We start from the raw sequence: 25,376 nt of genomic DNA, 5'->3' as shown, positions 1-25,376 counted from the left end.
TTCTTCCCCCATATTTCATCTTGTTTTATCCCTTCTTTTGTGTTGAATTCGTGTTGTTCTACCGCCCTCTACCGCTCCGTTCTGAATACTGCAGCCATGTAGACCCCGTAGACCTGAAGGGGGGCAGTACAGGAAACGTCAGTTAAAGAGGAAACACTATTCGAGAGAGGAGCAGACTTCTACTAAAGTCCTGTCAACTATACGAAGAACTATTTGCAGCCATTAGATAAAATGGACGGACTCTGACAGCTGAAGCTACAAGCTGTTTTAAAAAGGTTTGTAAAACAGCATTTGACATCCTTTTTTTCTTACTTTCACTTTCATAGGTTTAACTTTGTGTCGAGCTTAAACTTTGACGCTAATGTGTGAAAAACACAGTTATCTTAGCTAATTAATAACTAAATATACTAATGATACAGTAACTAACACAATGATCTAAAATGCTTTGAACCTCATATAGTCACAGTGTCTGTGACTCAATAGGTAAATACAATTGAGAATCAAATTTGAAGTGAATGTGATATAACACATATTTTTTTAATACAAGTCAAACTTTGGGTGCTATTTCTAAAATCCCTAAAGGAATCCTCCACTAGAAAATGTGATTGACTCGTCTCCTGTCGGCCTAAAAAGCGCAGCTCTGAACAGTTTACAGCAGTGATCATCAACTGGCGGCCCACGGGCCGAATGCGGCCCGCCAAGCCGTTCGATCCGGCCCGCGACTGGATTCCAAAATTGTGAGGATCAAAGAGAAAATATGTAGGCCTATTCCACAATATTAAAGCAACTAAAAACAGCAACAACTGAGTCTCTTATCAGTAATCACCACCATTTATGACTCTATTTAGGCTACACTCCAAAATGAGGACAGACTCGTTACACTGTTTAGTATTTATTGTTTCACACAGTTTTTTTTAAAACATAACTTTTCCTCATGCCCTTACTTAACATTTGGTTTTTATTTCAAAGTCTCAACAACATGCTTGGAACTAGCAGACTCCTCAGGACTAAAAAAGGAGGAAAAACGATCTGGCACAACTTAAAATAGCATGGTAAATAAATAACCTGGAACCAGAACAAAACAGGTCACAAATAATGTTCGCACATCAAATAAAACGTTAAGTGGGCTATAGCGAAATCAAATCACAAGGCTGAAATGGAATACTACTCACACTACTTAGTCAATGGCTGAAGTTACATTTCCCCTCTGACACCAACTTTTTCACATCAGGCAAACAGTCCTCCAAAGACTGGGTTGACAGTCGGTTCCTCTCGTGCGTTTTAATCGAGTTCATCTTGGAGAACGCAGCCTCACAGGTGTAGGTTGAACCGAACATGGTGAGCACATACATAGCCAGCGTCTTCAATGTGCCATAGACCTCGGGACAAGATACCCAAAATGCGCTCAGGCTTTCAGCACCACGGAGAGCAGCCTTCATGTCGCCTGCGGCCTGAATTTCAGCCAGCTCGCTCTGAATGGCTGCCTCGTCCAACTGCAGCATTTTCACCGCGTTTGTGGAGAATTTTCCGCTTGGGGTGATGGTGAATGGGTCACGCACAAATCCAATGACATCCCTGGAAATAAAAAAGTCATCGAATCTAGCAGAGAAGTTGTCTTTTAATTATGTGATAAATGTCTTCATCTTGTCTGTTACGTTGCCTTCTCCCACCGTCTTCAGTGTGTTGAAGTGCAGCAGCCTCCCTGACAACAAATCTGCGTGGAACAGATCAAGTTTGTTCCCAAAGGCATCAAGTTTTTCCACCAAATCCACCACTGATTTTTCTTTTCCTTGCAGCTGGAGATTAAGTGTATTCAAATGGGAGAAAATGTCTGTTAAAAACGCAACGTTGCACATGTATCCCATGTCTTGCATGATGCGGAGATGGTCAGCTGCCGCTTTGGACTTACTTTGTTTTAAAAAATCCACTACTTGGGCACGGAGTTCAACGACGCGCTCCAGTGCTTTGCCCTTACTAAGCCAGCGCACGTCATTGTGGAGTAACAGGTCATCATGAGAAGCCTGGGATTCCAGCACGAATTTGCGGAACAGGCGGTGCTGCGTGCTTGAAGTTCCTTGGATGTGGTTAATAATTTTCATTGTTTTCTCCATCACCTCTTTGAGCTCCCCACTTAGCTTTGCGCACAGCACGCTTTGATGGATGATACAATGGAGTGCGTTAGTTTTAGGAGCGACAGTCTTTATTCTGCTCACCAGACCCTTATTTTTTCCAATCATGGCAGGTGCACCATCTGTCACTGTCAGGTTGATTTTATCCAGGGACAATCCATGGCTTTTAAAAAAATCCTCCAGTTTTCCAAAGATGATGTCAGCAGTGGTGTTGTCCTCGAGCGGAAGCAATGCCAGCAGCTCTTCTCGGAAATCATTGCCATCAAAGTATCTGACAAAAACGCACAACTGTGAGATATCCGTGTTGTCAGTGGACTCATCAATAGCCAGCGAAATATATTTGGCTTCCTTGACCCCGTCAATGACAGCTCGCTGGACTTGCTCCGCCAAAACGACGTGTACACGACGTGCATGGTGTTTGTTTTTCAAGTGCTCTATAAGTAAAGTTGACTTAATTGAGTTGAAGTAAAATATCTATCACCCCTGGTGGTTGTCTGTGGTATAGGTGATAGGAGCCTGACTCATAAAGGCCTTCAGTTTTGTAATGAAATGGAAAAAGTATAAACAATAAACATCAATCATAATGTTATACCAAAATTTGATTTTTATTTAATTTTTATTTAAGGGTCCGGCCCCCAAGGAGACTGTCTGGTAAAATTCTGGCCCTCTGACAAATATAGTTGATGACCCCTGTACTACAGCAAGAGGGGTGTTCTCAGGAGCCACGCTCTCCCTCTTGCCAAACAGACACAAATGAAGGCTGCATCTAAAGCCTGTTGACATTTCAATTCAGGACAGCCTTTGTCAAAAATATATGAAAAGCATGATTCACTTTTTTAAATGTCTTATAATTATTGATTCACAGGTAATAAATAATACTGTAGATTCAGACAGAATATTTACGACCCTGACAATGAGGCAACCACTCTGTCAGTCAGTCTTTTCTGGACACCAGACAACTGATGTCCCCGATTTGTAAAGATAATAATGTTGAAATTTCCAAAATATTACAGTGCTGTCATATTATGATATTCAGAATTTAATATACGTGTTGATTGAAGTTGTTATTTAATGGGTCAAAGTATTTGGCTTCCATGTACTTTATCATGCTCCTAAATAAGGCTCAGTTGCTTTAAAATAAAATAAAATACAAAGAGTTCCTGTTATTTGAGAACAAATATTATCCAGTAGACTACAGAAAAGCCTTCATTGTGAAATCCCCATTCAGCCCATTTTAGAAGAAGCAATGTCTCCAAATCTTCCCTCTGGTTGACTCCCTCTCAGCTCCCATATATTTCAGGGAGTAATGCAGGAGTGCTGGTGGCCAGTGGGAGAGCAGCGAACCAGTAATAGGCTCATGGGGAGCAGGTGTGTCGGACTGGAAGCTGCCTCCACACTCTTGTTTGCTTCTCTGGCTTGAGCTCCGAGTTCTCGTGCTTGAGGTAATGTTTTTAAATTAATTTGAACATTGAATGAATTTAATACCCTGAGGTATTGTATTTTTAAATCAGTAAGTCAGTCTGCCATAACTTTAATTGTGGTTTGAGAACCAAACCTGAAAAAACAAGTAATGTTGTCACCTGGTGCAAAGTATGTAATGTATTGACCAAAATCCATATTTACCTTATTGTTGACAGTACATATGACCGTATATGTTAGAAATGCTTGTTCTAGTACAGATCATTTTAGTTTTATTCATCTTGTTGTTAACTTTAAGTTAGATTTTAAACAGTGTAGTTTTTTAATTTGGTCTTTCTTTGTTTTGAGTACTGCAGCTGATGGTGGCCTAGAGTCAAAGGTGGGCCGGCAGAGAAATGTTCAGTTATTGTACATTATATTATTATTATACATTTTAACTTTTGCAAGGTGTGGACAGAAATATTGTAGGATCCAACCTAATTCTAACATTAAACAGTCAGCCGTTAAGTAGTAGCTTGTGGATTTGGTGGTTTTGTGTTTGTCAGTGAACTGAAACCTTTTTCTCCAGAACGGGGAGGAGTCAAAAAAATACAGAAGAATATGTTTTAATGTGTAAGTGTAGCAGACTGTATGAGTGAGGCACACATAATTCACTAAAATCAAACACTGACACTAACAATATGAGAGCTCCGATGTATTGATATTTACATAGTAGTACAGTTTAGGGATCAGCTTCTCCAACAACAGAGCCATGGCCAGACTCTGACTCCCAGAACTAACTCATTACAGAATCATCTGCATATTTAATCATGAATGTTTCCTGGATTAGATTCATGAAATGTAGAACGTACATTCAGACCATAATGAGTCAAAGTGTTGTTAGATGAGTGAGCAATAAGTTAAACAAGATACCAGACATAATAATGACATCATATCAAGACGATTTATTTATTGAAAAGCAACAAATGCTGTACAAAATTAGACAATATGCAAAAACGTTTTTTTAAAAGGGCATCGTCATAATTAATATATTTGAGTAAAATATAAAATCTCAGATAAAAAAGGTCTGCTCCAATAACACAATAACACTGTTTCTGTTCTGTGTGCAAAGTGAAAACCTGAATTGTCATTTAGATTAAAAGAATATACATAACATTTTTAATATATCTTAGATAAAATGTTTGATTCATTTTACATTATCACAGAATGAAAAAAGCCAATCTTAAAGTTACTATGAGGAACTTTGAACTGCTTATGAAAGTCATAAACATAAAAAGAAAGTTCCTTGTATTATTTAAAAAAAAAAAATACATACACATTTAGATACAGTCCCTGACAAAAGTCTTGTCGCTTGGGTACAAGTTGACCTTAAGTGCCCCTCAAATATATTTGTAATCATTTTTTTTTTTTTACAAGAAATGGCTAATTTCAATCCCAACATCTTTTGAAATAATGTTTTGGTGCCAAACGAAACTGCTGAAAAGCATTCTAACGTTCACAGCTTGGTAAAGCCCACTGAGTCAGTTTTTGCAAAGACAAAAGTCTTGTCGCCTTGTCATATGATGCACCCAATCCTAGATTACAGCCTCACCTGTGATCAATAATTGATCAATCAATTAGTGGGTGTGTATAAAAAGAACCCCAGCACACCAGACCTTCACATCAACTGCAACTTGACCTCTGACAACATGCCTAAGATTCACCCTGAGACCAAAGCGTTGATTATCAAGAGGCTGAAGACCAGATCCACTGCTGAGGTGGCTGACACCTTCAATGTGTCTCAGCGTCAAGTGCAAAGAATAAGAAAACATTTTGAAGAGACTGGAGATGTTTTTGACAAGCCCAGATCCGGCAGACCCCGCAAGACAACTGCTCGGGAGGACCGTTTGTTGGCTCAAAAATCCAAGGCCAGTCCCTTTTCCACTGCAGCAGAGCTCCACCAGGCCTGGTCACCTCAAGTCCCCGTGTCAACCAGGACAGTTTGTAGAATTCTGTCTCGAAATGGCCTCCATGGTCGAATCAGTGCCCAGAAACCAGCACTAAACAAAATGCAATTAAAAAAACGTGTGGCATTTGCCAAGGCCCACAGCCTGCTAAAAGGATGGACGCTGGGAAAGTGGCAGAAGGTGGATTTCTCAGATGAATCTTCGGTCACAGCCGCCGCAAATATTGCAGGAGACCTACTGGAGCCCGCATGGATCCGAGATTCACCCAGAAAACAGTTAAGTTTGGTGGCGGAAAAATCATGATCTGGGGTTACATCCAGTATGGGGGTGTGCGAGAGATTTGCAGGGTGGAAGGCAATATCAATAGCCTAAAATATCAAGAAGTATTAGCTACCTCTTACATTCCCAACCATAAAAGGGGTCAAATTTTGCAGCAGGATGGTGCTCCATCGCATACTTCCTTCTCTACATCAAAGTTCAAGGCGAAGAAGATCAAGGTGCTCCAGGACTGGCCAGCCCAGTCACCAGACATGACCATCATTGAGCATGTCTGGGGTAGAATGAAAGAGGAAGCATGGAAGACAAAACCAAAGAATCTTGATGAACCCTGGGAGGCGCGTAAGACTGCTTTCTTTGCTATTCCTGATGACTTCATTAATAAATTGTATGAATCATTGTCGAACCGCATGGATGCAGTCCTTCAAGCTCATGGAAGTCATACAAGATATTAAATATGGATCTCCCAGCACCACTACTTAATTCACTGATGTTATGCAACATATTTTTGTATTTTAAGTAAATTATTTGTTAAATTTTCACATTAATCTCTGTAGGCGACAAAACTTTTGTCTTGCCAAAATCTGACCTTTCTGTGTTCATTAAATGATCAATCTTTCTTCAGTGAAGCAAATTTATTTTCGTATATTAAACATAATTTGGGAGGGTTTTAGCTTTCATATGAGCCATTTCTAAAACCAATGGATTAATTAAAAGTCAGGTTATAAGCTGTTGTTTCTACAAAATGGATAAGTGACAAGACTTTTGTCAGGGACTGTATAGCACCAGGAGGAATATTGTCATAAATGCTTGATATAAAATGGTTCTGTTAATGTGAACAAAATATCAGGTTCAGGTAGCCAGAGTCTGGGTCAAAAAGGCTAATTCAACCAAAGTATTTATGACCCCTTCCTCTTGAGATCAGCAACAAGATATGACTCCTTGTCCTCGAGGATTTTGTAGAAGACGTCTTTGCCGTCATGTCCAGCAGCTTTCAGGGGACCTCTGTAGAGCTTCCTCATCTTCTCCTGAGTGGTTGGGATGGCACTCATTGTGTCATAATCTTCTTGTGAGATTACACCTTCGGTCAGAAGATTATCCAAGATGGTATTTATATTGTTCACTCGGTCGATCAGATCACACCGGTGTTGATCCACAAAGTGCTCCCCTGAGGGCAGCAGGGATGAAAAATACATTTTGATTCAGGTTAATATCTGCTGACATCAGTTCCTTTAATATTTAAAAAATTAAAGGGTTAATTTAAAAGGGACATTCAAACCGCCTTACTAAAAAATAAAGAAATAAAAAGTTAAAACACCAATCAAGAGTCACCTGTCGATCTTAAATGGTTTCTCACTGTTTGAGTTGAACAGTTGATTTTGTTTAATCTGAAGTTATAGTTTTGGTCGTTTTCCTGAGAAACATTGTAAAAGTTGATCAGAAATATTAACGAGTACATGCTCAGCAGGACTTTGTTTCGATACAGTCAGGTAATAATACTGGAAGCAGAAAAGGCTTGAACATTATTAATATTGGTGTTTTATAATGAATCCAGTAGTTAAAGCAGCTTCGATAATTTACCAGGAAAATGTGCAGATACTGGAAATGCAGGTGGGATCATTCAGTGTGTTGACATGCACTTAAGTAACAGTTACTATACGTCCATATACAATAATTATACATTTTAACTTTAGCAAGGTGTGGAAAAATATAGATTAGGATCAAACCTAATCCTAACATTAAACAGCTAGTGTGGTGTTAAATACTAGCTTGTTGGATTTGGTGTTTTTTGGGTCATTCTTAGCAGAGCTTTTCCACAGGCTGACATCCAAAGTGCACTTCTGCTAAATACAAATAATTAGAAATGTCTTACCTTGTGAGTGAACAATGCTTTGGTATTCATCTGAAAATAAAATGCAGAAGAAATAAAATGTGGATAAAAAGCTGATTTACTGCCTTTATTTAACAGGTAGACATCTGTTTCACTCATAATCCATATTCAATGAAATGAAAGTGGAACATCGGCGGTGCAGATAAATTCTTGTTGTATCATTTGAAACTGACCTTTTCGAATTGTACAGGTCCATACTGGTTGATGCTCCGTTTTTTTGTTGAGCTTGAGCACAAAGTCTGTGTCTGGATTTTTTGTGTACACTTCAAAGAAGTTTGGGGTTCTGCTTTCATATCTAAGCTTCAAGTCCTGTGGAGAAAAAAAAGGGAAAGGGAGGGAAGTCAGACTTTGAGCTTCTGAAGTTTGCAACTGTGATAAGTTTTAGAATCAAAGGCATGTACAGAAAGGGACAAAAAAGATAAGCATAATTGCCATATTTTGCAAAACATTAGTAAAATGTTGCAATGATTGCAGATAATAAAATATATTTTTTACTTGTATAATTATATTAATGGTTTAGGTGAGTTTCCTTTTAGCTCCTGCCAGTTTAAAGTGTGTTTCACGATGAGATAACAAGTCTGCCTTTGTTCAGTGTAAGAGAGGAACTAGAATTCAGAAGCTGTACGCTTGTATTTTTCTATTTAGGTGTGAAAATATTCTCTTCACTGACATTTTGTGAGTTTATTTAGTTTATTCCTCACATGTAGAGAACTAGCCGCTTGTGCGCAATGCAGCCTGATACATGTAAGCAAAGCCGGCACAGCTCTGCAGCAAGAGAAATCTGCTTTCTCTGTCATATAGCACGCACTGGGGAATTATTTATTTCTTCAGTTGACTACATTTACCATCAGCATTGATTGGACATCCACATAAAAGATGGAGGATTTTCTCTTTAACTAGACGAGAAAAGACACGAGACTTACACTATGTTACCAAAACATTTGTTATAAAGTTTGATCATTTTGTCATAATTTCCCTTTAATATATAAAAAAGAGAAATTGTTGTTCGATTGTGCTCGCCCTATACTATCTCTCATTTCTGAATCATGGTTCACTCTAGAGATTGAAAAGAAGTTCAAAACATACCCCAGGATTAATTTCTGCACCCTCCAAAACTGCGGTTAAGATGAAACGATCTTTTATTTTCAGAGACTTCTCTGGATTTGGCTTTCGGATTACTTTGTATCCGTAGGATATTTCCCTCTTGTCCAGTTCCTGTAGAAAAAAAACACAAAAAACTTTTCTCAACACAGATTTGCTACCAAGTCAAAGCAGTCAACACTGTTCTCAGTCTATTTATCAAGTTATTTAAGGTGCCATTCTAAATCTGATTATTATTGGTATTGACAGTAAGATATGAAATTACCTGTTGTAGACCAGGATCTCGTGGGATCACATAAACATGGAGGGTGAGGAATGCTGTGTTGGTCTTGTATATTAACACGTTACAGTTTATTTTCACTGAAAAGCCGACTCTCATCAGGACCGCTCTTGGAGAGAAAACTGGTTCACACAGCTTGACATGGGACGATGTGACCTCAGACACTTTTTCCACATGATCTCCACAGTCATCTATGTGCAGGACTGCAAACTTGTCTAATATCGCAGGGTTGTCTTCTGTACAAAATAAAAGCACAGACAATTAGTGAGGAGAAATGCACTGCATCAGTTTTTGTAAAACATGCTGTCTGAAATATAAAAAGTCAGTTCATTCTATGTTAATATTTCTTCATGTCCACTTACCTATGCAGATCCAGTGTGGCAGGTGCACTTCATCTAACTTCCCAGCAAGGACTGTGATGTTCATTAGGGGACCTGCAGCCATGTATTGCATGCTGTTCATCCTCTCCATGGGTTCCTCCCAAGGACAAAACTGGTACTTAAAGCGGACCTTTCCCTTACAGATCCAGCGCAAGCCAGAGACGCTGCATTCAAAGTGTCCTGCTTCAGACTGTAGGCTGAGTCATGAAAAAGAAAATAACTTTTATTTATATGCACAAAAATACAAAGTATATAAGTTTATTAAGTGCAAAATGTATTGCTTTTAATTCTCATATTGTAGTGTTATAATCAGAAACGCCAGAGAGAAAGATTTTAGTTTTCCTTCAGTGAAAACATCCCAAGAACCGAGCTGAAATGTTTCCCTAAAGCTCCCAGGTGCTGTGCCGCAGTATTCAGCATGTTGTCTTTACCTGTAAGTTGGAGCCTCGTCTGCATCTTTACTGTTCACTTCAGGTTCAAGTTTACTCCAGTCACTGGAGATCTGCTACAGAGGACAGTAATTATGGCAAATACGTGGAGATAATGAACACATTTATGAATCACAAGTAAATTAATGTAAGACATTACCATAATGCTTCCACAATCCTCATGGTCCAAGCTTCTTGAAGGCCCTTGTGAAGACACACATTCATTTGTTTTAAATTGTTATTTTGATATATAAAATCATAAGGTAGTTTTCCATATGTTTTGTGCTTAATATGCTGCTTTAATGATGCAATATGTCACGTTGAATGAAGTGTACCGTTTTCTACAAAGTACAGACTAGCTGCATGTAGCATGTAACCTTATGAAAGCTAAAATAATATGATAAAAATACAGAAGCTGTTACAAATAAATCCAATATGGATTAAAGCAAAATATTTTGTTAGATAAAATCATGTTGGGAATCTATATTTTATAGAGCTGCAGAATTAATAAAGGGCAAACACTGATTCGTGTAGAATGGATAGACATCCAAAAATGTTGTTTTTGGATTCAAATGTCAACGTAAAGTTTGAAGTACTTGGGACAGCTCTTCTGAAACCTAGCAGGTCTAATGACAATGATGGTGAGTATGCAGTCACTGAAATCTCTGATGACGTAGCTCCAACCGAAAGAAAACATAAATGTTGAGCATTCATGATAATGTCATTCTTTCTATCAATTCATTTTAAACTTGAATAAACACAAATAATATCTAACCAGGATTTCTCCCATTTGTCTGTGACATTGAAATCTTCGAGGACACACACACACACACACACACACACACACACACACACACACACACACACACACACACACACACACACACACACACAGAGGAGCAGAACTGCTTGTTGACCCGCGATGAGAAATGGCTTCAAAACACACCCCCTCATCGGTGATCAGATCAGCGGATTCTGCTTCCAGCAATCTGTGACCGGCCCCCTTATTTATCGGCAATCCATCATTGGATGTGCCATCCATTGAGCCAGTAGCATAGCTAATCATTAATAAATTAAAAATAATAAAAAAAGGACAGATGTTTCCTCACAACTTACCTTTGGATCCTGAGCTGAAGTCTGACAACCTCTTCACCAGATCCCTCCTGTTCATCTCCATTAAAACGTCACTGGTCACCTCCACAGACTGCTGCTTGTAGATCTCCATCATCAGCTCCACTATTTCATGTTTGTCTGCCGTCTCCATTCTCTGTCTTGACATTCTTGGGAGGCCTTTCTTCATTCTAGTGCGCTGCAGGACGTGCTTGAATTGCTCAAGCTCCCCGTAACTTAGATCTTCTAGTGTTTCCAAAAGCTTCTCCTGAACTGATGTCATGGTTACATCCTGATGGATTAAAAGTAATGAGAGTACATTCATGTAATATCTCCACTGTAGTGATGAAAAATGTAATTCCTTGTCAGTGTTTTTGGCGTATCGTAAAGATGTAATAAGATTTATGGTATTTTTCTGCATCATCACTCAATGCAATGATACACTAATATCTGTTCTATTGTTTGTTTTACCTCGTTTTCTTTACAAATATAAAGTATTGTATGTGTATTTATTTGTTTAGCAAATCAAAGCAAAAGATGATTCCCTTCATCCTTCAACCCTTTAACTCCAGTAAACTGATTACTACCATCTGATCTAACACAACATCTGGTTTCTGTTACAGTGGCTCAAAGGAACTGTTCTCTACTTGACATTTAGCATTTCTATCTTAACATCAATGGTGGATAACATTATTACTTAAGAGCTCAATCTTAACGCCGTGAGAACCAATTTAAAACACTTGGTTTGGTTTGTATCATCATTTATAATGTTTAACATTATAAATGATGATACAAACATTATAAATGATGATAATGTTGGTAACAGGATGGTTTTCAATCTGCATCTATTGAATGAAAGCTGTGATGTGTAAAGTCAAACTCACGATTTCTGACATTGAAGGTTGATGTTCATCCACAGAGTGTTCTTTTGAGGGGTAAAGCCATTTAATAACTCTCTGGGGAATAAAACCTAATTAAACATAGAGAGTAAGATTGACTTTAATGGGGCGCAGATGCTTCAGAAGGGAATAAAACAGATTCACTACAGAATGACAAAAGCCCTGCAACAAATACTGAACTCATTAAAAGGTATAACATGCAGCAATTTCCCAAAAGACAATGTATAGACTGATACAATAAAAATCCCAAAAGACAGTCCCTCTCTAGGTCTCTTCATTCACTCTCTAGCTCACTCAACCACTGCTGTTATGCTGTTATGCGTTTGTTGTTCTCTTTATACATCTGTGGTTGTTACACAGATTATCGCGGGATCTCACAATTTTTACAGCCGCTTCTGAAACGCTCCCAGTGGGGCAGGTCGGTTCGGTGGGGCAGATTGCGGCGCACACGCTCCCGGTGGAATCAAATATGTACCTTACCTATGTGTGTGTAAAGAATGCTGATACCGAGCTACTGTTCCTCCCGGGGAAGGGTTGCCCGCACCGGGACCTGTCCATCACCATTGATGATACCGTGGTGACGCCCACTCGGACTGCGAGGAACCTGGGTGTGACCCTGGATGACCAACTGTCATTCTCAGCAAACATTTCATCCGTTACACGCTCCTGCAGATTCCTGCTCTACGACATCAGGAGGATTCGTCCCTTCCTCACTGACGAGACGGCGCAGGTTCTCATCCAGGCTCTTGTCATCTCCCACCTGGACTACTGCAACTCTCTACTCGCCGGAGCCCCGGAGACAGCCATCAGACCTCTGGAGCTTGTCCAGAAAGCCGCAGCTCGCCTGGTGTTCAATCGCCCCAAGTTCTCCCACACAACTTCCTTTCTCCGTTCTCTACACTGGCTACCTGTAAGAGCTCGCATCCAGTTTAAGACTCTGGTGCTAGCCTACAGGGCAGTGAAAGGAACAGCTCCTTCCTATCTCCAGGCCATGGTCAAGCCTTACACCCCCGCCCGACCACTTCGCTCTGCTGCCTCGGGGCGATTGGTTTCCCCCGTCGCTCAGAGGTCCTGGCGGCCGATCGACCCGGTCACGGCTGTTTTCTGTCCTGGCCCCACAGTGGTGGAATGAACTTCCCACTGACGTCAGGACAGCGGAGTCGCTGCCCATCTTTCGGCGCAGGCTGAAAACCCACCTCTTCAGGAAGTGCTACCCTGAGCCTTCCACTTAGCACTTATTGTTTTCATACTAGCTTGTTGCACTTATTGTATTCGTATTACTTATAGCACTAACTGTTTTTCTTGTTTCTGCACTTTGGCTCTGAGTTATGCTCTGCTTCATGCTCTTAGATGCTTGTTTGGAAAAGAAAATGTACTTATGACTTCTGGTGACTAGTAGTTCTTTTGATTACCAATGTTGATGCACTTATTGTAAGTCGCTTTGGATAAAAGCGTCTGCTAAATGACTGTAATGTAATGTAATGATATGAAATATGAAAAACAACCAATAGTCAATGTGCAAACTGCCAATTAAATGGTGATTTAAGCTACTCTATTGGGTTCATATATTTGTAAATCTGACTCTGAAAGAGTCAGTGCCTCACCGGCCACGAACCTCACGGCACATCACTGCCGTGCATTAATTTCTTGCACTGCACGCTGTGTTTTTCTAGCGTTTTTAGACGCGCATGAAAATAAAATGTTTTGAAATTTTCAGCACCATGTGTAGAGTCGCACCACTCATCAATGTCATACTTGGCCCAGGCAGCCAATCAAATCGAGCAATAGGCGGGCTATAATACTTTACTACTGACTTCCTGTTTTGATGCCAGTAGATGTGGTAGGAACGGACAAAGGCAGACCAAAGGTTGATATGAGCGACAGTTAATTACAATGAACTACATAATGTGGTGTTGTTGAATTGCTGCCTACCCCCTATTTTTTTCACATGTCACATTATGGAATAAATAAGTTTGATTATTGATTATTATGAATTCTAAAATATATTTTCTGAGAAACATATTTGTTTCAACAACGTGTTTGTATTAATTATCTTACCTGAGAGTACTAAGGTGGGTTCTGACCTCTCTACCAGACCACTCCAGTTCATCTTCATCGGGTCTCTGTAAAAAAAAAAAAAGAAAGCTGCAGATGATTCAGAACGCTGCAGCTCGAGTCCTCACTAAGACCAACAAAGTAGATCACATCACTCCAGTTCTGAGGTCTTTGCACTGGCTTCCTGGCCAACAAAGACTTGACTTTAAAATCCTGCTGTTGGTTTATAAAGCACTGAATCGTTTAGGGCCAAAATACATCTCTGATCTGCTGCTACTTTATGAACCATCCCGACACCCCTGAGGTCATCTGGGACCGGTCTACTTTCTGTTCCCAGAGTCAGAACTAAACATGGAGAAGCAGCGTTCAGTTCTTCTGCTCCACATATCTGGAACAAAGTCCCAGAGGCAGGTCTGCAGAGACCCTCAGCTCCTTTAAATCCAGACTGAAGACTTTTCTGTTTGCTGCTGCCTTTGATTGAACCACATTCAAGGATATTAATCAATTTCCTGCATTTCTGCATTTTACTACTGTATTTTATTTCTTAAACTGCACTGCACTGTTTTTAGCTTTTTAGTGTTTTAATGACTGTTTTTAATGTTTCAATGAATGTTCTTAATTGTTTTTAAATCTCCTTTTCTTTTGCCTTATGTTTTGATGCTTTTAATGGTTTTATGTGAAGCACTTTGAATTGCCGTGTTGTTGAAATGTGCTCTACAAATAAACTTGCCTTGTCTTGCCTTGCCTTGCCTTTAAAACCTCCTCTGTCACCTCCACAGACTGTTGGCCGTAGGTCTCCATCATCAGCTTCACCATTTCAACTCTGTCTGCCGTCTCCAATCTCTTTCTTGGGATTCTTGGGAGACCTTTCTTTATTTTACTGTACTGCAGGACATGTTTGAATTTCTCGAGATCCTCGTAATTTAAATCTTGCAGTGTTTCCAAAAGCTTCTCCTGAACTGATGGCATGGTTGCTTCCTGATGGATTAAAAGTATTCAGAGGTATTAACATCAACGGTGGATAACATTATTACTTAAGAGCTCAATCTTAACGCTGTGAGAACCAATTTAAAACACTTGGTTTGGTTTGAATCATCATTTATAATGTTTAACATTATAAATGATGATACAAACATAAATGATGATAATGTTGGTAACAGGATGGTTTTCAATCTGCATCTATTGAATGAAAGCTGTGATGTGTAAAGTCAGACTCACACTTTCTGATAGTGAAGGTTGATGTTCATCCACAGAGTGTTCTTTTGAGGGGTAAAGCCATTTAATAACTCTCTGAGTAATAAAACCTAATGAAACATAGAGAGTAAGATTGACTTTAATGGGGCACAGATGCTTCAAAAGGGAATAAAACAAATTCACTACAGAATGACAAAAGCCCTGCAACAAATACTAAACTCATTAAAAGGTATTTCCCAAAAAACAATGTATAGACTGATACATTAAAAATCCCAAAAGATAGTCTCTCTCTCTCTCTCTCTCTCTCTGCATATTATACCTTTTAAACTTTCAATTTTGAGACACACTATTATGTCATGTGTTCTTTATCTTTGTGTTACCTTTAAAATCTGAGCTGCTCTCTGACCACCTCCACATTAGATCAGTTCTTTTAATTTTCTTAACAACCTCCGTGGTTAAATCCACAGACTGATGGCCATAGAGCTGCATCATCAGATCCACTGTTTCTTCACTGTCTGCTGTTTGTATCAACATTGATGAGATGTCTGGGAGGTTGTTCTGTGAGACGATCAACTGTAGGAACTCCTGGAATTTCTTTAACTCCGAAAGATTTAAATCATTCAAGGTTTCCAAAAGCATCTGTTTAACGGCTACTTTTGTTGCTACCTGAAAAAAATCAATACATTAAAAAAAAACAAATAAGTAAATCATGAATTTGGGTCGTATCATTTGTTTAAATGTTAAACATGACAAAATATTTTAAGCAGCATTGGTTGAATAAAATCTGTGTTGTATGAAGTCAGACAGATGTAACGTTACTCACTCTCTGGATCAGTGCAGATCTGTGTTCATCGGAGAGTTTCTCTGAGGAGAAAAGTAGTAAAAGTCATGAGTGATTGATCTAATGTCTGACAATAAATATTGTGAACAGACTACATTGCTTTTACAAAATCTACACAACACAATATTACACTTAAACCACCACAATAATCATTGTTGTCTCCTCTCCCAACATATTTTCCATACTTCATATCAGTCATACAATATATTTTGTACACAAGATGATGTCTTTTCTCTACATTATCAATCATATTATTCATAATGAAAAGACAAGAAGCTTATCACACAACTTATGACATACGTGTGAAGTAGCAGTTTCATGGTTTTATGATGTTTTTGTCTTTGTTGTCTTACTTTTGGGTCCTGAGCTGCTGTGTGACAACCTCTGCACCAGATCAGTCCGGTTCATCTCCTTTAAAACCTCCTTGGTCTTGTTCACAGAATGTTGTCTGTAGATCAGCACCATTAAAAACACCATGTCCTGATTGTCTGTTACCTCGAACAGCATCAATTGGATGTCTGAGGATTGTCTGTGGAAGTCAGGTTGACTCCAGAGGTCAAGCTTGAACTTATTGACTTCCTCGTCACTCAAACCAGCCAGCGTTTCCAAAAGCAGCTCTATAACAGACGCCATCGTTTCCACCTGATATATTCAAAGGAAATGTTCATGAGGCAAAAGTGCAAAAAATCTTCCGTTCACATTTCACAAGGATTGATAATATTTGTCCAATTCATCTCACACACACTCCCCGTTCAGTTCTGAAAAAACCTTCTGATGAAAAATTTGGTTTTGTTCATTTATAATATTTAAGGTGAGGATCATTTTAAATCTACATTGATTGAATAAAAGCTGTATTGTCTAAAGTAGCGCTGCAACTTATTATTATTTTCATATGTTAATGACTTTCCATTTTTATTTTTCAATATACAAAACAATCAGTGTACAACTATCTACAAATACATCTGATGTCCTTCTCCATTGCTCCCTCCCAACCCCGTGCAACTCCAAGAACAACATTTCAATCAATCAATAATGTGCCTTCATAGAAACAGCCGAAAAACAACTGCTGTCAACAGGCAACTAAATATATTGTTCGCCGCTATGAGCGTTACGGTCGGAGCTAGTTGTCTTAAGTGTATTGAGAGGGAACCCTAATCATGGTTATAACTTTATAACACAACAATTAACAACCCACAACTAACGCTCTTTAACAGGGCAAAACATCACAACAACAGTTTGTGACACCGCCAAACGGCATGCTGGGTACAGCTCGCTAGCTAGCCCGTTAGCTAGTCTGTTAACAGCTGGGAGAGGCTCCTTTCGCTCCAGTAATGTTACATTAAAGAACAGAAAAGAGCGACACAGGAGGAACAAAGACAGACTGGAGATGCACCAATAGAGTCTGTGCCCAAGAGAGGAGCTGTGTCTACTGTTTGGAAGTGTTTTGGTTTGAAAACACTTCCAACGGTGGGTGACCGTGGCTAAGTGGAGAGCAGGGCCGCCTTTCAATCAGAGGGTCAGCGGTTCGATCCCCAGCTCCTGCTCCGCTAGTCTCATGTCAATGTGTCCTTGAGCAAGACACTTAACCCCAAAATTGCTCCCGTAGCTGCGTCTACTGGTACTTACTGAATTGTAAGTCGCTTTGGATAAAAGCGTCTGCTAAATGACCGTAATATAATGAAAAAATCTGACGTTTTGCGAGTTTGGAGCCACTGTTGATGCCGCTGGTGGTAACATGAGCAACTTACATCACCTCAGCAGAAAACGTGAGTTATTTTCATGTGTGTAATAGATGCAATCTGAAATTTACACCTTGAAAACTGCAAATCTATCTACGTCATAATTTTATGTTTGTTAAATTCTCAGTAGTGATAACTAAATGATATGCTTAGTATACATATTACAAACAAAAACACTTTAAAAACTCATAATAATTTAAATTAATCTTTTTTTGTTGCCTTTTTGGGTATTTTGGTCAGACACATATGCAACGCTGATTACAGTGTAATATGTGTGGTATTTGTTATAAATGTACATTGGTACATAGAGGGTGATAAGAAGCTGTATTGGAGGGAATTAGGACCCAGGGGAATGTAGGTGAAGGAAGAGACGGAAGACACGCCACACAAACAGCTGTTCACCGCTCGTTCTTGTTTTGACAATCTAAGAGATTGTCAAAATAGTTGTGATTTATTTTCTGTTGATCAACTGATTGATGAAATGTTTCAGCTTTAGTTTAAAGTCAGACAGATGTGACATTACTCACTTTCTGGATCAGTCCAGGCCAATGTTCATCCACAGTGTGTTTCTCTGAGGAGAAAAGAAATATAGATGATTGATTTAACACCAGGCTTTATAATAACACACCGTCAGACTACAAGAACTATAATGTTGAGGATTGATTGCATAATGAACAGAAAATCTACTGTATATCATAATAAAGATAAACTGCCTTCTTATTTGCTAGACTGAAATGTAAATTAAAGTAACTACATGGCTTTGAGGAATCATTTTTCTTCAAGTACAATGAATAATATTCAACAGATTCATGTGAAATTATGGAGACAACATTAACCAAATTCATATTGGGTTATATACAATACAAGACTGGTATTAATGAAATCAAAATACACAAATTGAATGGACCAAAAAACAAACAAGATCACATGTCCCAATAAAGAAAAATGTTTTTAAAGAAGATCTGTGATCGGTTCGAAATACCACCTCAAGGTTCGGCACACTTGTGAACCGCGGATTAATTATTTTATTAATTATAGAATTAAGAAACTTCAGAAGCCCCCGGCGTCACTTAAGTCGCAAGTTTGGGAGCATTTTGGCTTCCCTGTAACTTATAATGACGGATAAGGGTGGTGGACAAAACCGTTACGTATGTAGGCGTTGTTTTAAGAGAAAGACAAAAGACAACGGCAGTACATCAGGCATGTCCACATTTGAAGCTCCACCATCCCAGTCTGTCTCCTCCACATTTCTTTGCTGATCCAAAAAATGATCTAATCCGTGACTCAAAAACCGTGATCCGATCCGAACCGTGAGTTTTGTGATCCGTTGCACCACTAGTAATTAGCATATGAATTCTTGAGTTATGTCCAAAAACGTGTTTTATGAGGTTAGAGTGACCTTTGACCACCAACATCTAATCACTTCATCCTTGAGTCCAGGTGGACGTTTGTGCCAAATTTGAAGAGATTCCCTCCAGGCGTTCCTGAGATATCACGTTCACCACAATGGACCAGATGGAAGTACGTATGGACAACCCGAAAACATAAAGCCTCCGCCCACGGCCACAAGTCAACAGACTCATTAACCCCTCAGAACATCTTTACTTTGAAGAGGAAATCCAAAACATTCACCTCTGGAGTAATATTTGTCTAATTTAACATGTGGTCTTTATTTTGTATGCACAAGTATATTTAATTAGTTAAACTACACGCTTCAAAAAGACAACAAACAACTAACTCTGTGAAGCTTATAAAGTTCAGTTTTTGTTGAGAATGTGTTTGAGAGCTGTTCTTTCAACTCTTTGCTAGTTTTGCTGTCATGGCGGGCCTATATGGTGTTGTTGCATTGCTTTATACTAGAAGCTGCTGTATTTGTAACCATGCATATTAAATATCATTAATGTGACCGTTATCTTTATCTTACCTTTGGGTTCTGAGCTGGTCTCTGACAGCCTCTGCACCAGATCAGTCCTGTTCATGTCCATGAAAACCTCCTTGGTCACCTCCACAGACTGTTGATTCCATATCTGCACCATCACAACCGCCAGGTCGTCTGCCCTGTGTGCCATAAGCAGTCGACTCCATACCATTTGTGGAAGGCCCCAATGGAGGAAGTTGAACTGCAGCAACCACTTGAATTTCTTTAACTCCTTGGAGCTCAAATCATTGAGAGTTTCCAAAAGCAGCTCTTTAGCAGTCGTCATTGTTTCCACCTGGAAAATTCCAATTATATGTTCATAAAGGAAACATGTTGATGAGAACCAGTGTTCTGTAAAGGAACAGCTTGAATTCCTCCATACAGAGCATGATGGGTCATTGAATGGTTTACATGTAAAATGATGTGAATCATAGGCTCTGACTTTCAGACACCAGGTCAACTCAGTGGAACACTTATGGGAGATTTTGGACTGAAGTTTAGGCAGCGCTCTAAACCAACATCATCAAAACAGAAAATGAATGCATGTCATGAGGTGGTGCTCATCTCTCCAGCAGAGTTCCAGATAATTTATGATGTTTTGCAATATGCCGATTTTCAGTTATGCAGCAAAAGTAGTTTGAGAAGTTTCTATCGATGTTTTCTTGACTCTGTTGAAATCCGTTGTGACGTATGTGAATGTGACTACAGCTGCTGTCCTTCAGAAGGGAACACGCTGTAAACTGTTCAGAGCTGCGCTTTTTAGGCCGACAGGAGACGAGTCAATCACATTTTCTAGTGGAGGATTCCTTTAGGGATTTTAGAAATAGCACCCAAAGTTTGACTTGTATTCAAAAAATATGTGTTATATCACATTCACTTCAAATTTGATTCTCAATTGTATTTACCTATTGAGTCTCAAACACTGTGACTATATGAGAGGTTCCACCTGTGACATCCACACTTCTTAAAATGCTTTATATCACTAAGGATTTACTCACTGGCACTTCTGTTCTCCTGAGCTCATCGATTAGATATCGCTCATGTTCATTCAGGATTCTGTAGAACATCGCTTTTCCTTGACCTCCGCTGGATTCCAAAGGCCCACTAAAGAGCGCCGCCATCTTCTCCTGAGAGGTAGGCAGAGCCTGGATTTCATCATAACTATCTCGTTGGATGATGTTTTCGTGGAGGAGCTCATCCAAAATGGGTGCAATGTTGCTCACTCTCTTGATCAGATTGACTTGATGTTTTTCCACAAAGTGCTCCCCTGAGGAAACAGAGAAAATACATTTCTTTAGAAGAGAAGTTTCATTACAAGATGCTGTAAAACTCCTATTTATATCATTCAAAGTGTAGATAACTGACATTCTTCATATATAAAAACACAGACAAACAAGAAAAGGTATTAAGATTCTGTAACAGTGATTTCTATAGTTCAGTTGTTTGTGTATTGCATTCATTGAAGCATTTTAACTGCATGCGTGAAACACAAACATCACACATACAACTGTGTTTAAGAGCAATAGTGACTCAAGTGTTCATTTTGATATTTCATTTATTTATTTATTATTCAAATTGTGAATTTACAATTTTGGATTTAAACTACATCTGAAAGATACATTTTAGAGTTCTGAGATGTTTCCTCCAAATGCCATTCTGTAAAGCTCTCACATCTTTTGGATTTTAATGACATTTTGTTAAATACATTTAGATATTTAGCTTAGCTTAGCATAACGACTGGAGGCTCGGGAGAACAGCTAGTCTGTCCAAAGTTTGTGTTTTATTGAACCAATAAAAAAAGATTTCACATGTTAATTGTTGAGCTTCAGATGTGCTGGTAGATAGAGTTCTGTACTGAGCCACACTAACTGTTAAATTAGGAGGTTTCACAGTCAGATTCTGTGTTTCCAGATAATCTGATGAGTGACTGATCACAGACAGCGTAAAAGACATTTACTGAGAGGACATCATACTACCTGTGCAGCCACCTTCTGCCATGGTATGTACACCAGCTGATCCATCTGAGGGTCTCGCAGCTGAAACAAATTTATGGAAAGTTGAAATGTGTTAATGATGGACCGGTTTAGTGTTTATGCATGTATACTACTGTCTTACCATAAAAACACAAAACAAATAAAATGCCTCCTTTCATTCTCTTCAAAAAAATAGAAGACTAATATAGATACCAACTTTAAATTTGTCCTTGACTTCATCTTCCTGGATTCAAAACTGATGTTTTTTTTTAAGTGCCCTGATTGGTTGCCAGTTTAAAAAAGAGACCTTAAGTCATAAGACATTACATTGTGTTAGTCTGTCTCTCTAAATACTTCTCAACTTCCCGAGCCTGTCTGTGGACCCAAGCCTTTGTGTTCTTATTGGAGATGTAAATCAAATACATAGTTTCATTTCTTAAAAAGGCTAAAGAAGTCCTAAAACAGCTGGGCACTGTAGTTCTTTTTGCCAACCTTAGTGAAACAGGAGTAAATATTGCATTTGTTATTGACTATTTTCAGCTGCAGAATTGGTGCTTTACTGAGTAAAATAAAATCTAAAATCTGCAAAATCTTGTTTTTGCAAAGTTTATACATTTTTAAGAACACATTTCGTTCTTTTAGACACTGAATATGTTTTGTTACCACATTTGTTCAATAAGTTGCACGTTCTTTTCTTTTATGTCGTAGACAACCTGAACTCGGTGAGTAACAGTGAGATGACTGTGTACATAATATCTGTGCACCTACCTTCTGCCATTGTGTTCACATCAGTTGCTGCTACTGAGGATGAAGTAGCTGTAAAAATAAAAGGTACAATTAAGACTTCAGAACAATATATTGTTCTTAGACTTTGTGCATACCTCTGTCGTCTCATATCCATATAATAATAATAATAATAATAACTTTATTTACATGGCACCTTTAAGAACAGAGTATACGCCACACACTGGGAGGCTCAGTTAAATGACAAATCCAAATGTTCAGCCCAAGGAAAGAAATCAATAAAAAAATGTCCATGAAGGAATTCTTCAATCTTAAACAGCTTATAAAGGCCCATGCAGAAATAAGCTGCAAGAGAAGAAATCGGTTCGGATCATTCCTCACGGTTCGGCATACTTGTGAACCGCTGATTAATTGAGTATTATCTTCTTTCTTTTTTTAACAGTTTAATCATCATAGTGTGTAATAATGTTTTACTGCTGCTGTTGCTTTTCAAGTAACAAGTCCCCGAATATCAATGCAAAGTGTCAGTGAACAGATATAGAGCAGTAGTGTGTTGGTTATATGGTTAAAGTGCTTGAGCCACGCTACGGAATCCCCTCACGCACCCACTTCAGTATGAAGATCGTTCCTCTATGAAAAGGAAGACTGTGACCGCTCATCACGGCGGAGTGGAGAAGCAAAGTCCGGTGCTGCAGACCCGCTCCCTCTGTGAGAGTCACACAGGCGCTTCCCCACACAATGTAGATATTCTTTTTGAAAATAAATATCTTAACTATTGTGGTTTTCTTGTAAGACTATAGCCCAAAGTTATTTGCTTTAAGTGTTCTTGAAGTTATTTTAATTAATAAATGGAAAGCAAAGTTATATTTGTTCACCCCCAGATCTTTAACTTAGGTAAAAATAGTAATACCGTAGAAATATTGTTACAAGTAAAAGTACCAAAAGTAAAAGTACTATTACAGGCTATTTCACTGTATCATAAGTATTGATGCATTATTGTGTACATCACTTTCATGTTGCAGCAGATAAAGATGGAGGTAATGTTAACTACTACGTATGGGTGGCTTAATTCATGATAATACACATTTCATCTCTCGTGGTCTTTACCGTTATTCTAGGTTCTGTTTCACTAAAATGGCTTGTCAAAGCATTTTAGATACTTGTGTTAGTTACTGTATCATTAGTATATTTAGTTATTAATTCGCTAAGATAACTGTTTTTCACACATTAGCGTCAAAGTTTAAGCTCGACACGAAGTTAAACCTCTGAAAGTGAAAGTAAGAAAAAAAGGTTGTCAAATGCTGTTTTACAAACCTTTTTAAAACAGCTTGTAGCTTCAGCTGTCAGAGTCCGTCCATTTTATCTAATGGCTGCAAATAGTTCTTCGTATAGTTGACAGGACTTTAGTAGAAGTCTGCTCCTCTCTCGAATAGTGTTTCCTCTTTAACTGGCGTTTCCTGTACTGCCCCCCTTCAGGTCTACGGGGTCTACATGGCTGCAGTATTCAGAACGGAGCGGTAGAGGGCGGTAGAACAACACAAATGCATAGAAATGATACAAGAAGAAGAAGAAGAAGAAAAAGAAGCCGCAGTGTGTGATTGGAAAGCCTATAATATGAAGGAACCATCAGCAGTGGTCTACAGAAGTAGACAGAGGTGGAAAATGGGTTTTTGGGAAAACCAACTGGAAGAGATTTAAGGAAGAGCGTGATGGTCATCTGAGTAAGATTAATGATGATATGCCAATGGAAACTAAATGATGTGATAACAGAAGGCATTATGACAGCTGCTCAAGAATCTATCCCAAAAGGTAAAAGAAAAACTTTTTGGGATAGATTCTTGTCTCTTTACATAGTTTCTGTAAAGAGACAGAAACAGGGCATTCAACAAACTGGACACACACACACACACACACACACACACACACACACACACACACACACACACACACACACACACACGGCCCATTACAGCTAAACATCACCGTAGTCCCGTCCCTCTAACTACCTCACCAGAGACTAGCTAAACTCCCCCCCGAGTCTTCAGGTGCTTATTTGTGGTATTTATGCACTTAAACCCGCAAGCTCGGTAAAGACACCATGAACCGGTAACTCACCTGCAGCCTCGGACGTGCCCCCCGAGACAACTGCTCTAACCACTTTAAACACCACACCATCAGAACCCCCCCAACGAACTCCAAAGGGAGTCCGCTCTTCCGCCTAACAGGGACAGAACAACAGTACGTTACTCACCGTGTAAAAGCGGACGAGCCCCCAATTTGTTATGGTCTGGCTCGAAACCATAACAAATGTCACGCAAACTCAGGCAAGGATTTCAACAAACAAATACTTTTAATTAACAAAAGGCCAGGACAGTTCAAATGTACAACAAAAACAAGCATTCTCTTAACGAATGCCAGTAGGCAACACGTGCCGCCAGTTCAACGAACGCAATCTTGCTGCCAACGCTCCGTGCAGCACGTCAGGTGTGTCAGGTGGGAAGAAGCCGGCATTCTCTCAGGATGGGGCGGGTTTTTAAAAACTTGGTGTTTTTATTCACCAGAGGCAGGAGAAATTGCTGACACTACATTTAGTCTTAAAAAAGACTTAAGACCATTAAAAGAGATTCTACAAATTAAGTATTGTAGCATTATCAACACCAGATCCCTGGTGGTTGAACAGAATTTGAAGAGAAATTATTTAATATTTTTCCTATAAAAATTCTCCAAAATTATGCAAAAGCACATTCTTTCCGAATAACTGTTGTAGTATAACCAGGAGGAGCTCATTGATGTATGACGTGCTTTATGGTCACGCTACACTTAATAACAGTGAAGTTATTGAATATTTTTTTTCAAATGAAAAATCTTCTACATTATACAAAAGCACATTTTCTGATTATAAGCAATGTAGTATAAACAGGAGGAGCTCATTGATGTATGACGTGATCTTTCTCACACTACACTTAATAACAGTGATGTTATTGAATATTTATTATCGTGAAAAATTACCAAGAATTATGCAAAATAATTAATCAACCTCTCAAATTCCTTTT

General features: G+C 38.9%; 1 protein-coding gene across 3 annotated transcripts; it reads right to left on the bottom strand.

The window, feature by feature from the left end:
* Positions 1-4,472: 4,472 nt before the first annotated feature.
* Positions 4,473-23,762, bottom strand: LOC137891616 (uncharacterized). 3 transcript variants are annotated; one of them, XM_068736328.1, is made up of 22 exons: positions 23,638-23,762; positions 22,348-22,395; positions 21,583-21,642; positions 20,605-20,873; positions 19,613-19,901; positions 18,216-18,259; positions 16,303-16,591; positions 15,932-15,972; positions 15,489-15,774; positions 15,133-15,218; positions 14,645-14,892; positions 13,918-13,982; positions 11,845-11,930; positions 10,967-11,252; positions 10,011-10,054; positions 9,854-9,927; positions 9,405-9,619; positions 9,028-9,278; positions 8,748-8,876; positions 7,835-7,970; positions 7,644-7,673; positions 4,473-6,938 (listed from the first exon to the last, which is right to left on the bottom strand). In XM_068736328.1, exons 2-22 carry the CDS (start codon positions 22,355-22,357, stop codon positions 6,670-6,672), a joined length of 3,207 nt encoding a protein of 1,068 aa, XP_068592429.1. In that variant the 5' UTR covers positions 22,358-22,395; positions 23,638-23,762; the 3' UTR covers positions 4,473-6,669. The 3 variants fall into 3 exon arrangements, with proteins under 3 accessions (XP_068592429.1, XP_068592430.1, XP_068592431.1); XM_068736329.1 differs by having other exon boundaries at positions 9,854-9,924; XM_068736330.1 differs by lacking the exon at positions 21,583-21,642.
* Positions 23,763-25,376: the final 1,614 nt, after the last annotated feature.

This window comes from Cebidichthys violaceus, unplaced genomic scaffold, assembly GCF_023349555.1.
Source record: "Cebidichthys violaceus isolate CVI_PGR_0920_01 unplaced genomic scaffold, fCebVio1.0.p SCAF_7, whole genome shotgun sequence".
Taxonomy (NCBI): Eukaryota; Metazoa; Chordata; class Actinopteri; order Perciformes; family Stichaeidae; genus Cebidichthys; species Cebidichthys violaceus.
This window is presented reverse-complemented; position numbering and strand designations above follow the sequence as displayed.